We start from the raw sequence: 15,943 nt of genomic DNA on the forward strand, positions 1-15,943 counted from the left end.
TTTTCGTGATGTGTTCTTTGTAGCCTACTTGAGAACAGTGTTTTAGGCCTATATGCAATGTTTTTAGAGATAGTGGTAATAGGCTGTTCTTTATTCATAGCCTCCTTTGGTTCTAGGCCTATTTTGAATACTCAGACAGCTCTAATGACTAATTATCCCCAGGCAGGGCAGCGTTCATTAAGTTGTTATTACCATGGTGTTCCTTAATTCCGTCCGCACTTGGAGCACTTGCCTCCAATCCCTGATTGCAGGCAGGTGCTAGCAGTGTTGCATTGGTCATTGCACGTGGGAACACGCCGTCCCACCAGTCTTTTGAGCAGGAGCACGTGCACGCACATGCATCGATTAAAAACAACCCTTAAGTTTACACCTCAACAAAGATTACAAAGGCTGCCAGCTGCTGGTCGCCTCGAGAAGGACACAATGATTGAAAGGTGGGCCACGCACGGATTTGAGGCAGTTGCAAAGGGCGACACCCCCGGGCGTGGCACACCCCGTACACGGGGATTCATCTGTTAATCTACCTCGGTGCTTCCGCTCTAGCCTGGTAAACCCCCCCCCCTTCCAGAAATTTTATTTCAGGAATTGGGTCTGGCCTGAGGGCTTATCTGGGCGTTTCGCCTATCAGCGTCCTCGCTCATTGTTCTGTGATTGACAGCAGAGGTTGGCCAATCAGGTGGAACCCGAGTGAACCCGAATGGAGCCCAGTGCAGCCGACAAAAATGGGCCGCCTTTGAAATTCTGTCCGCTGTTTTGGTTTTGGTTTTAAAACTTCAAAACGCTCTCAAACTTCTTTTTTGAGGCACGGAATTTACTTTTAAGATATCGTTCGGATAGAATTTAGTTGTTTAACTTCATATATGTGGTCAATTAATCATGACAGAGCCTATTTGAAAATAAAAATTCAGAGAACCGGCAGTGGCGGGCAGTGACACTGACACGCATGTATCCGAATAAAGCAACCTATTTTCGGCATGGCCCTTTCAAAAGTCCCCTTGCGTCACTTTCTCTGGTGGTGGTGTAATGAAATGCTGATTGGCTAAAGGGGAACAAACTGCTGATTGGCTGAAGAGGTTGTCAGTCAACGGTACTAATCCCGGCCACAGAAAAAAAGGCAAACAGGCTTGCATGCCAGACTCACTACTAAAATCAAATACAAATGAGATTTCCGGAGGGAGGGTTTACCAGGCTACTTCCGCTCTATCATATTGGAGTGATCCAATCGCTCACATAACCCTGGTTACCTACGTAACCATAATTTCTTTTAAAAATGGGACAAATAAAGGGTGTGCATCGTGTAGGCATGGATGAAGGACAATATGAACAAAGATTTGGCTGTCTAAGTCATTTGACCTAAATGTTATTGAATTTCTTAGATTTTATAAATTCTTTAAAAAAAATGTTTTAAGAACAATGGGCAAAATAAAGGTGGTTGTGCATCGTGTAGGTATGGCTGACAGACAATATGAACAAAAATGTGGTTGTCAAAGTCATGTGACCAAATAGTTATTGAATTTCTTACATTTCAGACATTCATGAACAAAAGTTTATTTTTTAAATGGGCAAAATAAAGGGTGTGCATCATATAGGCATGGGTGATGGACAATATGATGTATTTAAGTCTGTCCAGGTGCATTTTGTTGTCAAGGTCATGTGACCTAAAAGTTTCCGAATTTCTTAGATTTCAGAAATTCATGAAAAGTCGTTTTTGAGGGATTCTTTTCAAAATAAAGGGTGTGCATCATAGGCATGGGTGACGGACATTAGGCTATGATGTATTTAAAGGGTCTACACCATGAAAATCACTTTTTTCTTGTTTTTTTGTATTTTATGGGGTCCCCAGTGTCTCTTGTACCCCAAAAAATGTTTTTTTTTTTATTCAGTCATTCCTTCTCATTTCATGGATTTCCAGAATGGGCGTGTCTGAACAGGCGATCTCAGAATGGCAATGTTTATGATGTCACAAACATTTTTGATGGCAAACCCAATGTTAAATGAAAAGTGCCCGAATCGCTCCGAAACTTTTTCTACCCCCGCTAAGTGGGGGTCTACGAACAAATACTTCGGGCTCGGATTTTGGCTCCGCCCCCCGGAAGTGGGTGAAACAGGCACCTCAAACACTTGGTGGAATTGTTCAAAAATGTTCAAAGTGTTTTTTTTTCGATTTTGTATTTTTCTTAGATGCTTCTTTTTATGCAGAATTTTTCCTTTTTTTTTTTTTTTTTAAATATATTTTTTTATTAACAGAATGTTTTATTAACAGAATTGCTCAGTAGCCCCCCCCCTGCCCAAGAGGACGTTTTGGTATTGCAGCTGAAAGTGCTGTATAAGCCAGAGACAATTGACTTGGGATGAGTATATCTGAGTGATGATTTAGGCTCAAACCTTTTGAAAAAGGTTTGAGGGACATACACCATATGATATTAAATATCAAATATTTGTTTTAAATTCATGGTGTAGATCCTTTAAGTCTGTCCAGGTGCTTTTGTCTAAGAGATATTGCACTCTTTTTTAAAATTGCAATCTGTAATTTATTGACGGCCCCTAACATTTTTGAATATCTAGAACAGCCCACTTGCTATCTGTCTTGTAGTATTTCCTCCGCGTGGAAAGCCTGGTGACGCTAGATTAAGATACATTTTGTAGCCTATGTGCTATAATTTAAATGATTATTAAATAGCCCATGGGATTAAACAGCATTTCCACTGCTTTCCACTGTAAACCCTCCCTCCGGAAATCTCATTTCCATTTGATTGGAATCAAATGGAAATGAGATTTCCGGAGGGAGGGTTTACTAGGCTAAATTTCTCCCAAGTAGTTGACCACTCACCGACTCAAAATACCAGTAGGCCTACATTCGTGGACTCTGTTTTTGTGACATTCCTACTGTAGGAGTGTTCATGTAGGAATCCAGATTTTTTAAAATTTAGTTAATGCAAATTGATTGTTAATGATTTCGATATTTTGATTTCTCTCTCTCTCTCGCTCTCTCGCTCTCTCTCTCTCTTTCTCTCTCTCTCTCTCGCTCTCTCTCTCTCTCACACACACACACACACACACACACACACACACACACACACACACTGGTTGATTAATCTGACTGTGACACGTGCGTTTGTCAGGAAAATGCACTCAAAATACTAGTTGGTCCGAAACCAGACTACTTTTGGTAGCCTTCCTGGCGATTGGGCTTGTCATACAGGTGTGTTTCCTCCTTGTTTTTGAACGTCAGAGCAGGACCAAACTGACCCTGCTTCATTCCTGTGTCACACAAGCATTGTCGCATGACGGTGGCGCAATTCTCTGCCAACACACTAAAGTCAAATTCCATTTGCACGCCAAAGACAGCAGGGCTGTGTTGTTTGGAAACATTTCTTTGTCCTCCTCGCATCCAGTCAAGCACATCACAAACCTCAGAAGTCTGGATGGTGCAGAGGCACCACGGGTTGCCTGATCTGGAAGAAAACCCTTCGATATTGCTAGAGATTAAAACACGACAGGTAAGGTGCATGATACTGATGCTATGACTTTGTATGTTGCTGGCAGTGATGGAAGAACTTAAGAAATCCTCGCATGTTTTACTTTAGTAAAAGCATTAATAGGCCTACTGCAATGTAGATTATACTCTGTTACAAGTAGAAGTCCCATATTCAAAATGTACTTGAGTAAAAGTACAAAAGTATCGGCATCAAAATATGCTTAAAGTACCAAACGTAAAATAGTACTCGTTGTGGAGAACCATTTCACCACCAAGTTCAAAATGTATAAAACATATCTTTGCGGCATTGTGAGCTTGTACATCCGAAATATATGGCTGAAGTGGTTAGTGTGTTTTGTAATAATAATCAAAATCTACAAAGTAGCTAGTAACTAAAGTTTTCAAATAATTGTAGAGGAATAAAAAAGTACACAATATTTTCTTGAGATGTAATGGAGTAGAAGCAAAAGTATTAAACTGTTAATACTGAAGAAAGTAAAAAATACCTCACAATTGTACTTGAGTTACTTAAGTATGTACTTAAGTACATGTACTTAGTTACTTTACATATACAGCTGATATGAAGTACACTAATGACATGGTTTTCATTATTAAACTGACTATAATGGTAGTCTAGTGGTTAATGTTGGCCAATTGCTGTATGGTGCTTTGGTAGGCCTGCATGAATTTACAATGGCCTATGTCTAGCATTTTGGCAGGTGCCCTACTACTGCACTGCAAAAGTAGCCTAATTATGCTTTAATTAGTATGTTTCGATCCTTTTAGATTTTTGTCAGAACAAGATTGAAACAACAAAAGGTGTAGTGATTTATGCAGTTAGTTCTGATATATTTTGTATAGGCCATTAAAATTACCTGCTGTCCCTAGCCTATTTCTCTTAACTTCATTAATTGTCTTAACCTTATGTGCAAAACATTTGATCAGCTTCTGAAAGATAATTTAAATGATAGGAAGTCTTGGCCTAAGTAGCCTACTGTAGCTCAGTGAGAAGAACTTGTTGGGCAAGGACTGAGAACTAGTTAGACATGTGAACAGTGCTGCCTGGGTGTGTTACTTCTGATGGAAGGGAATCTCAGAACAGGTGAGACAGCTTTTCACAATGTGTGGTCATTTAAATAGTGGTTGTGGTCATGTTTGAAAGCAGTTTATATTTGTGATGGGGCTGTTAAAGGGATACTTCACTCTCGGGCCGGGGACACATTTAAAAAAAATATTAAAAATAAATGAAAAAAGTTATGGAAAATTCATGGCCCCCTCACGCATTAGAGTGTCTAATGCGTGAGGGGGCCATGAATTTTCCATAACTTTTTTCATTTATTTTTAATATTTTTTTTAAATGTGTCCCCGGCCCTAAAGTGAAGTATCCCTTTAATAGCTCTTATTTGTCTACTAACAATACATCTGTACAATGTGTTTTTGTTACAAAAAAAGAGTTGTGACTTCAAATGTTCTTCTTCTTGTGTATATAGGTGAGAGAGAGGAGAGACACAGAGAGAGAAAATGAAAATTCCCTGTATCTCTAACCCCCACCATCTACCCGTCTCTGTCTCCTATAGCCCGGCCATGAGGGACAGACTGAGCCACCTGCAGGAGCTGTCCAGTGGCCATGTGGAACAGATGGAATATGCAGAGTCCGGCGTCTCTGACAACTTCAGCAACGTGGACCTGGAGGAGGAGCTGCCTCACGAGGCGGTGGTGTTTGACAACAGTCCTGCCATGGAGGGGGTATTTGACCAGTCCCAGGACATCCACCGGGAGGTCCAGCTCCTTCGGCTGGATGTCAACCGACTCCGTGAGCAGAACACCCGCGTGCTCACTGCCACCACCCGTATGAGCACCATCAAGAGGGACTCCAATGCCATCGCTGCAGATATCAAAAAACGGGCTGAGGGCGTCCTGACAAGGTTACGGGACATGGATAACGCGGCCCACAACCTGGAAGAAGAGCATGGTTCTAATGCTGCCGTTACACGCATTGCCAGAACGCAGTATGCCTGCCTCAGCAATAGTTTCCGTGACGCCATGTATGACTACAATGAGGTGGAGATGAACCATCGAGAGGGCTGCAAGGCACACATACAGAGGCAGATGGAGATAGTGGGGCGGGAGGTGACTGGAGACGAGGTGGAGGAAATGATCGAGACAGGCCAATGGAACATCTTTAATGAGAACATTGTGACCGAAGGTAAAACAGCTCGCTCAGCCTTGAACCAGATAGAGAAACGCCACCAGGAGTTATTAGATCTGGAATCCCGTATTAACAGCATCCATGACATCTTCCTGGACATTGCAATTCTGGTGGAGGAGCAGGGCCCCATGATGACCTCAATCCAAACCAATGTCCAGAACACTGACATGGCAATACAGGACGTTCTGGTCAAACTTACCACAGCCAAACGCCATGACAAGAACAACCCCTTTAAGAAGATGTTTTGTGGCTGCTTCCCTTGTTACAAATAAGACTGATAGAGTAACGGCATGGGGTGAGGGAATACCAGTGCTGTCAGGAAAGAGAATGAAGCCTTTAGAGGTATAGCTTAACAAATCTGCATCATGAACTTTGCTGGAAGCATATCGTGAAAAGACACAATAATAGCTTTTTCTTGTGAATAAATCTGAGAAGTGACTAGATGTTTGGTTGCACTTTACTAAAAAAATCATGAAGTCATGTTATGTCCAATATATCCTGAGATGTGAAACAGATTTGGGTCAAATTGTATTTTAATGTACCGTAACCCGTTTTGTAATTTGTTTTAGCTTAAAGTTCCTAGTACTGGGTGGTGTTAGCTAGCCGTAAAATTCAACAAAATGTATGCAATGTAAAGTATACATCAGTTTTAATAAACGTTTCAGTGATTGGAAATGTATCTGACGACATCTGGATTGTACAGTGAGCTGTTGAATTATGAATAGGTTGTCATTGTTATTGCATGTCAGAACCGGAAAATTGTTACTTGGTAATATGAGACTGAAGGTAAAACGAGGTTTTAGAGACATTGTGTAAGATGAAATCTTGTCCTGCAGAAAGGTTCTACATTTATATTATCGCTGTCGGGTGGAAACCTTGTATCTCCAAAACGTACTTACTTTTGTTAATACATTTCATTGGTTCAATATTTATAAAACCCTCAGACACTGAACACACTTTCACTTTAAAAATTCCCAAAATAGCAAAAATAGACTATCTACAAGCTGAGCTTCTAGACTGGCTATTTATGCTACTTTAGTGTGGCACTGTAGTGTGACGAAGTGGGGCATTAATTTACGGGGAAAAAAACATAGTTGAAACATGGAGATCCAAGGTTTCTGCCCGACAGTAACAATATACTTGCATACTTCCAAAGTATATAACCCTAACGCAAATTCCACAAATTTCCACGATCAAAATCCCTCATAATCACAAGTGCCTCCCTTTTGAGGAATGCCAGCAACATCTGTTTCGGCATATCAGTCTTGATATTTTGCTGGGATTGTATAATTGTTTCATTGGTATTATCTGATCGTATTATTGCAGTCATGTATGTTTACTGTGGTGTGTCAGCTGCTATATAAGAATAATTCAATTAATTGCTCTTGGATTGAATTTTACAACCACATCTACATACATTTTTCTATGAATTGAAAAATTCTGTTTCTGATTTGATTAATTTCTGTGGGAGAAAGCCATTCAAGCTTCTTCGAGCCAGTACACATGTTTCATCTAATTACTAATTTATTGTAACATGGTATGCAAATAAACTGATATTAACCATTTTATACTTTGTTGACCGGTGTCCCCCAGGGGTCTATCCTAGGCCCCCTACTTTTTTCCCTCTATAGGCCTACCAAATCTTGTTGCTGAAAATAGCCGATCTACGTACAAGCTCACTACAGTATGTGTCGCGTTGCAATGTGCTTTTGAGCTTGTAGATCTACTGTTTTCGCTGAATGATCGCCCCAGAATAAGGACGCTAGGGTTCATCTGGTTAAACTAAAACTCTGTACTTCCTTATGCTTGTGTAAGTGGGAAGGCTCATAGTTGTCACCTGGAAAGGGGCGGTCATCAGATACCACAAAAACTGCAGACAGCAACTTGCATAACAGTGATGTGAAGATGCTTTTTGAAGTGCCTTGGACTGAATGAATCAGACACAAGGGGATATTTATTTGACTTTTTGGCCGTCTTTCAATTGAGGTAGGATATTTTTATTCAACTTCATATTATCCCTATTGAATTTAATTTCAACTAGTACCATGTGTGGTAGATACACCTGGGTGCAATTGATCTACCGGCTTAACATTTTTAACATTCTAGTCCTAATTTTCTATTTCTATTGTCATGATGGCCTGAAGTCATGCAGTTTATAGGAACACATTTCACTAGATGTTGTTCTCATACATTTACTTTTACTCACACTTTAAAATAGCTTTCACTGAATCTGTTGTGCTGACATAGCATGAGAAAACGTATTTCCCCCTCTTTCCTCTTCACTTTGTGAGGATAGTAAAAGATGAATAACAGAGAGGTAAGCAGCCTCTTATGAAAGTATTGCTATAAAATATATTTATAGACTTAATTTACATGTATAGTCTTTTCAAATGTCTCTGAGGAAAGTCATTTTCTGGTGATGCTTCCTTGTTCCTTGTTTTAAAGAATTCCTGTGATCATATCAGCTAGAGCTGATGATCACATACAGGCAGGAAACATACAGATGACTGGCTGTCCAGGTTTCGTGTGTCACTATATTATAGGCACACACACACACACACACACACACACACACACACAGAGAGAGAGAGAGAGACAAGTGTTATCATTCGTTGAGTATATTGCAACTCATCCCTCCGGTATTATTATATAACACGCATTAACTAATAATACCCCTGGCCCTGATGGACAGTGGGACCAGAGCTCCAATATTTCCTCCTCCTTATTTTCTAAGGGGGAACACTTGAAGTTACTGAATATTGATTAGACGAAAATTGCTAGAAAATCAATAATTGACTTTATAATAGCTTCAGTTATTTGTATTTCACTGGTGTGTTTCAACAACTTCAACACCTTTCAACAACTATGTTTGTTTCTCATTATCCCCATGTCTCCATAGCAGGATGCGAGACAGGCTGGAGACACTGCAGGCCATTAGAGAGGAGGAAGAGGACCATGAACAAGACCTTCATAAACCAGACTATGATGAAGACAATGTGAGTCTATCCCATGAGGCAGTGGTGTTTCAGGGCCCCTCTGTCGTTGACCAAATCCTGGTGGAGTCCCACTCCATGCGCAAGGAGATCGCCCTCCTCCACCTGGAGGTGGAGCGCCTGCACAGACACAATGAGCGCTTTGGTACCTCTGTGCGTCGCCTCACTCTCCTCAAACAGGACTCCAACACCATTGCCAGAAAGATTCACCAACGAGGTGAGGCCCTCTATGTCCGCCTCCAGGCCCTGGCAGCGCAAAGTCATCAGCTGGAGGAACAGGAAGGTCCCAGCTCTGCCGCTAGCCGCATTGCCCGCACCCAGCATCAGACCCTGACCCATGCCTTCCATTTCGTCATGGCCGACTACAATAAGGCTGAGGAGACTCAGAGAGCTACATGTCGTGAGCGAATCCAGAGGCAAGCATCCATTCTGGGGAATGACATAAGTGATGAGCAGCTAGACACGATGGTGGATAAAGGGGGAGAAGGCTGGGCTGAGCTGTCCACCAGGGTGGAGACAGACGGTGGACGCACGTCACGATATGCCCTATGTGAGATCAAAAAGAGACACAAGGAGCTGGTAGAGCTGGAGGCTAGGATGATAGAGATCCATGATCTGTTCCAAAACATGGCCATGCTGGTGGAGGAACAGGGATCCACGGTTAACAGTATTGAGTCTAATGTGTGTGGCACACTGAATTATACTGAAAAGATCGTTGAAGATCTTACGAAGGCCGTGCAGTACAAGAGGAGAGACCCATGTCAGACATGCTGTCCCTGGCTTTCGTGTTGGAGACGCGGTTTATAGAGAAACATGATTATTCATATATAGGAAGTTTATTTATTCAGCATGTATTGTCAATGAATGTAATTTTATCAACTAACTGAAAATGAATATGAAATAAACATTGATCCAAAGTGGAATAAAATAATGGGAATTGAGAGGAAATGTGTATGCAATTTATGTTTGTAAGAGAACATGGGCACAAGCCAACATATAGAGTAATCTTATGAGATTTGTGTTGTTTGTTGTAGTTTTCTGAACATTTGTACAGACTAAGTCCTCAGGGAAGGACAAGAGAAAAAAATCGATTATTTATGTTGAACGACAAACGACATTAGCAGATTTTCCTTTCCTTGGTTGTTCGATGAAGAATACATTTGCCTTCAAGAGGGTAGAGCGACAAGTGAAGTAAATAATGATGAAAGTGTGGATGAGAAGGGCAGACGGAGAGCGAGTCTTAAAGTGTAGCGAATTAATCCAGCTTATGGTCATGTTTAAATGTTTTTGCGTCTCAAAAGAACAGAAAGTAGAGATTAGATGTGAATAGAAAAAGAAAACATCACTGTCAATGGGCGACTGTCGCATCTTGGGAGAAAAGTTCCCCTTTCCAGTTGTTAAGTTGACCTGGCTGATGTAAAAGGACAACGTAAACAGCACGGCGAGATAAAGATTCAGGAAATTAAAGTGTAAGAAAACGTAATGAATATCCTCTTAAGGTGGTTTGCTCAAGGAAGCACACAGCATTGTCTACAATGGGGAAACACATAATTCAACCGGTTTCTCCAGATTCTTTCTAATGAGTCACATGAGGAACTGTCAAAACTTAAAACATTAGGGGAGATGCGTCATCATGTCTATTCTTACTTTTTCATTTTAGCTTAGCGAACAATACTGTTAGAAACACTGACTGCAATACTGAAGAACAAATACGGTAGTTTTTGCATTTTGTCTTCCACATTTATGGCAAGGATATCTAAAAATAGATGCATGAATTTCAATTGTGATGAAGGTGGCTGCAAGGAAAAATATTAATGAATGGCATTTATCAAATGAATCTCCGAATCCCTTTTCTCTCATCGATCCTACTAAAGTCTCTACCCACACTATCTGCATAGTCAATCCCTTCCCTGCAAATTACCAAAATAATATGCATCTTATTGTTGTTGATTTCATTGAATTGCGATAAAAAAAAACACCCCTGTTAGGTTTTGCACTATAACAGGGTGGACTGATGACAGGGTGGACAGGACATAACAGGGTGGACATCAAATGTATGCTACTTTCCGAAGTCATGTGGCTAGAGGAATAGTCAGGGGTCAGTACAGGTGGATTTGCATCAGCAGTCAATTCAGGGACACACATTGATTTCAAGATTTTAAGCATCAAAAAATCAATTAATCACAGTTAATAACATTTGAACTAATACTATTAAGTAATACTAATAAGAAACATTAGAACTAATACTGTAGAATAATAGATTTGTATTTTGTTAGAATTTTACTATATTTGTATCTGAAGCTGAATAAACATGATTGGGGACATGGCATTTTAGCTTACTTTTACTCAAATCAAAGTGATTATTTTGTATATTCACCCTGTGGTACATATCATTGGAATTTGTGTTTTCCCTTATTTTACACAAGATATGCTGTATTAGCCTATGCCATGGGAACACAAATGGCACCGAATACTAGGAATGTGGTTGTTTTTTGACATTTGGTCATGGTGTGTCATTATTATTTTTTATCGGCTATCCATCCATCCATCCATCCATCTGCCAATCGGGGTCCATCCAACCAACCATCCATCCATCACCCGTAGACAGCAGCCATTCCCACGTGGATCCCGCAAATCCCTGTTAGATTTTTTTGATAGACACTAGTAATACTGTGCAGATCTATGTTGGTTACTTTTAGGGTTTTGTTATTTATTTTGTTTCTCTTGACAACAAATGCTGAGAATGTTATTTAGATGGCATGTTGTTTAAACAGATGCTAGTATAGGCTAGGTGTGATGTTTACCTAGTTCGTTTATTTGAAGCACTAAAATAGCCATACTTGTCGTTTGTTGACTGGAGTTCATGACATTTACTGATGCTCTGGGCGAGAGAGAGCGTCTGCTAAATGCCTAGCAGGTTTCTATCAGAAGAGGGGGGCAGAGATGCTTAAAAGCATCACACTTTCACTGTGTCGTTTTAAGTGTGTGTGTCTATTAATAGGTGGCTCGGTATACTGTTTCGTACTGCCATATGTTGATGTTACTATGCAAGACAACTTTATGCGATGCGTAGCCTAGGGACCGTACCCGTTCCCCGGGTCCTATACTACTTTGCGTTTGGAAGTCTTCTGCAGGCTGTTTGTTCCCTTCTTATTTACACCAGAAGTTCTGTGTTATTTAAGTTTGTTCAACGGATTTGGGGAAATTATAAATTAGGCTATGTACGTATATTTTCAATACAGATACCACGCAAAGATACTACATTGAGTTGTGTCTCTCTTAGCTTGTAGTTATTTAAGTTAACGTCGTTACTCATCCAGGAGTCGTGCAAAACTGCTGCTAGCAGCTAGCTAATAGCAACTCGTGGATATGCATGGCATGGTAATAGACTTTAGGTTTATGCGCATGACGACGACTCGTTGCCTAGGCGGAGATTAGTAGATCCATCGGTTTATAGTTGTTTTCAATGTGGCATTTGCCACGCTACTCCAGAAAGGTGCTTTCCGTGTTCAATTAATAAAATATGCAGTAGGTAGAGGGAAAATATAGCGAAAACGTCTCAGGGAAAGGCATATACCAGGATGGCCGAGTGGTTAAGGCGTTGGACTTAAGATCCAATGGACGTATGTCCGCGTGGGTTCGAACCCCACTCCTGGTAGATCCATTTTGCTGTTGTCCCCGTTACAGCCTTCGAATGTTGGGCAGTAAATAAACGTAAACAAATAAAGTAGGATAGGCTATACACGTAGATAAATGTACACGTACAACGATGATCATTCGCGTCCTAATCTAGATAATGATATGCAATATCTGGCAGCTTGTACCAGTGTGTTGAAACGTTGGGCTGTGTGCTAAACTGCTTGACCAGCACGTAATGATTCAGTAGGCCTACATGTCTATAATAGGCTAATAACACTTATAATATGAATTGTCAGACACGTACAAAACAAAGCCTCAGCATGGTAAATGTTTTCTAACGTTTTAAAATTGCCTCAGCACAAGTCCGCCTCCTGCTGGTTATTTCAGTCACAGCTTGCACCATTGAGTAGGCTATAGGTGGTGACTCCACGGACGGGACAGCCACGAAGGTAGCCTTTTTAAGCCAGTTGTGTCCAGTTCTTATAAAAAGCCATTAATCATGACCCAGCACAGCAGTACTAATGCGAATTTAGCAGAGTGCAAAAATAAAAAAATATCTGGTTCTGAGAAGATCATTTTGTTTAAATACTTGCACGTAACATTAGCGTACACTAGGTGGCAGTGTCGCATTACCAAACCCATACCAAACCAGGACCAGCTTTTAGATATATTCTGGGTGAGTTTTCGTGTGATTCTGGTTTTGGCTGCAATCCGGAATTTATTTTAAAGAATGAGACGTTATTTTAACCTATCAAGAACCATCAATGGACAGGTGGTGCCATCTTGTGGGGTTTTCAGATATTACTTTCAATGGTGTGACGTCACGTTCTCAGCCTAAGTGGACAGTGGGCACCTGAGAAGTCAGGTCTGGGCACCTTATTGGCTATTCCCCCTCCCCCCACAAAAATGTAAATACATAAACAATAAATGTAGCCTATCTGCTTTACATTTAGCCTACTCTTCCATTGATAAATTATTAGACCCTTGTGTTGTGCGTCGGACACATTACTCCTTGACAATCAGGCTACTGTCTGAAGCTCATTAACACTTCTACAAGTGTGAAAAACTACCAGGCGTCCTGCGAATTATCTGACTTGACACACTGATTCCCATCCAACGGTAGAAGTTTAATACCCACGCGGGAGACTGGGGTTCGAATCCCGGGGCAGAAGTAACGTGCCCTGGCCTGGATCGGGTTTCTAGATGCGTGGGAGAGGTCAAAAGGAGATGCATTTTAACGAGTAGTAGCCTTCTTGAGGTAAAGAGATGGATGAATGTAAGTTAACGATGTCGATGTACTCCTGCAGGACAGCGCAGCTGAGACTGAGAGCTCATATACCGGTATAGCAGGTCCGAGATGCTTGGCTTCCCACGCGGTAGACGAGGGTTCGAATCCTGGGTGTCACACGGGCAATTTAGACAATTCATGTTCATATTCATGTACGCCTCGTCATCTTTGTATCTAAATTACATGTCGTAATAATTAGGCATAATTTGTAACATTTTTAAGATAACTTTTATGAATGTGGAATTTGTTAGGGCAGCAGACCAAACTACAATTTCTTGGCAAGTATAAATCATCATACAATCAGTACGATCTATTTACCATCCATTAATGGTAAGGGAATTTTACTTACTTGACTATATATATATAAAATATGTATACAAATAAAAATATTTTTATTAGGGAAAAGTACATAGTTACAGAAGTAGGCTATAGGTGTACATTTGCATTCCCTTTTTTTGTTGCTTTATTCTCCTTTATCTCTGTATACATGGAGAAATAATATTAATAATAATAAAATATGTGATTAATTATTAAAAAAATAAAGATATATAGGCTATCTAACAAAGCTGCCTTAATAAGAAACAGCCAACGATAATATAGGCTGATATTCTTATTCGAGCAAATTCTATGATGCACTCAAATACTCAAGCTCCTCTTATCATTAAATAAGTCTAACCCCCCCCCCCCCCACCACCACCACCACCACACACACACACACACACACACACACACACACACACACACACACACACACACACACACACACACACACACACACACACACACACACACACACACACACACACACACTTTTTATGAACATGAACTTCATCAAAATAAAGTATTTGAAAAGAGAAAAGACAAGCAAACCTACAGCCTAATATACCGCACTGACCTTCTATGGACACAAGAGGGCCCTCTGTGTCAGGTACACTGTTCTCGTACACTGTATCTTGTTAAATTCAAAAATAATTATACTTCCTTTAAAAAAATCACACCCTGTGTGAAGTGTGTGTGTGTGTGTGTGTGTGTGTGTGTGTGTGTGTGTGTGTGTAAAACTAAATAACACTGAAAAACTGTAAAAAAAAAAAAAAAAAAAAAAAACATTGGTGTAGTAGTAGGCCTACATAAAAGGAAAAGCTGATTCTGCAGTCACATAAACAATGATTGGCATATTATCACACAAGGTCAGTGACCTTGAATGAGACTGTCCTTAGGATAAGCCAGACTGATCACCCATATCGTTTCCGTCCCAGCACAAGGGCAGTTTGGACCCACTCTGTAGGCTATTTATTTATTTTCCAAAAATGCACATCAAGTGTTAAAATGCTGATTTTCAGTGGACACACCCCACAGTTAATACAGGTTAACACATCATACATATTTAATACCTGCTGTTATACTTGCACAAGGAACAGGTATTCTGCCTTTTATTTATGTATGTATTGAGTAGGGTACATCTCATGTATTTGATATTATTCTTTTATTCTAATCCAATAACCTACCATGAAGGAAAATCTATGTATTGGTCAGTGTTCTCCTCTCACCTACTCTATGTTTACCATTGGTGCTGGCTGTAACAGGACACCTGGGTGTCTGCTATGGGTGAACATTGAGCCTTTTCAATGTTCCACCTACCAAAGGAAGCATCCAACCAGCAACAGAAGGAACCATATTCATGAACAGAACACTGTCAATGATAGTGATAACACAACAGAATACTGTATCCATGAACAGAACACTGATAACAAAGAAGTGGGATGGAGCCTGACAGATCGAAGACCTTTTCCATGGGATTAATAATCTATTATTGAACACCCTCTTTGGTTAAGAGGCCAGTGTAGCCTATTATAATACATTCTGACACACAAGCAAGGTTTTACTTTCAGGGACTTGGTCACTATGAAAATTACCAGGTATGATAAACATCACACACCTGAGTTATATTTCATTTCATGTATATAGGGTTGAAGTGGTTAATGTATGTTTTGTAATAATATTCAAAATCTACAAAGTAAACTAAAGTTCTCAAATAATTGTAGTGGAGTAAAAGTACAATATTTGTCTCTGAGATGTAGTGGAGTAGAAGTAAAATAATTGAACATTGGAACTACTCCAGTAAAGTAAAAGTACCTCAAAATTGTACTTAAGTACAGTACTTGAGTACATTTATGGGGACACACAACAGACTCCAAGTAAAATGACCACAATCTTTAGATTTCCATGAACTTTTGGGGAGGTAAACTGAAGGTTATATGAGGTGAAAAGCAGCAGCAGCAACAACAACAACAACAGTAACAAGAGACAATACAAAAGCGGTTGCCCCTGATAACCAA

At 40.3% G+C, this 15,943-nt stretch overlaps 2 protein-coding genes across 3 annotated transcripts; both read left to right on the top strand.

Moving 5' to 3' along the window:
• The first annotated feature begins 3,330 nt into the window (after nt 1-3,330).
• Nucleotides 3,331-7,248, top strand: stx11b.1 (syntaxin 11b, tandem duplicate 1). Of its 2 annotated transcripts, none has more exons than XM_080452325.1 (2): nt 3,331-3,500; nt 4,969-7,248. In XM_080452325.1, exon 2 carries the CDS (start codon nt 5,000-5,002, stop codon nt 5,957-5,959), a length of 960 nt encoding a protein of 319 aa, XP_080308451.1. In that variant the 5' UTR covers nt 3,331-3,500; nt 4,969-4,999; the 3' UTR covers nt 5,960-7,248. The 2 variants fall into 2 exon arrangements, with proteins under 2 accessions (XP_080308451.1, XP_080308452.1); XM_080452326.1 differs by having other exon boundaries at nt 5,056-7,248.
• Nucleotides 7,249-8,306: 1,058 nt separating this feature from the next.
• LOC308102559 (syntaxin-11-like) lies at nt 8,307-9,761 on the top strand. The gene is made up of 2 exons (XM_080452327.1): nt 8,307-8,326; nt 8,587-9,761. The coding sequence occupies exon 2, from the start codon at nt 8,591-8,593 to the stop codon at nt 9,485-9,487; it is 897 nt and encodes a 298-aa protein (XP_080308453.1). The 5' UTR covers nt 8,307-8,326; nt 8,587-8,590; the 3' UTR covers nt 9,488-9,761.
• Nucleotides 9,762-15,943: the final 6,182 nt, after the last annotated feature.

Source organism: Gymnoscopelus braueri (genome assembly GCF_963280865.1).
Source record: "Gymnoscopelus braueri genome assembly, chromosome: 16".
Lineage (NCBI taxonomy): Eukaryota > Metazoa > Chordata > Actinopteri > Myctophiformes > Myctophidae > Gymnoscopelus > Gymnoscopelus braueri.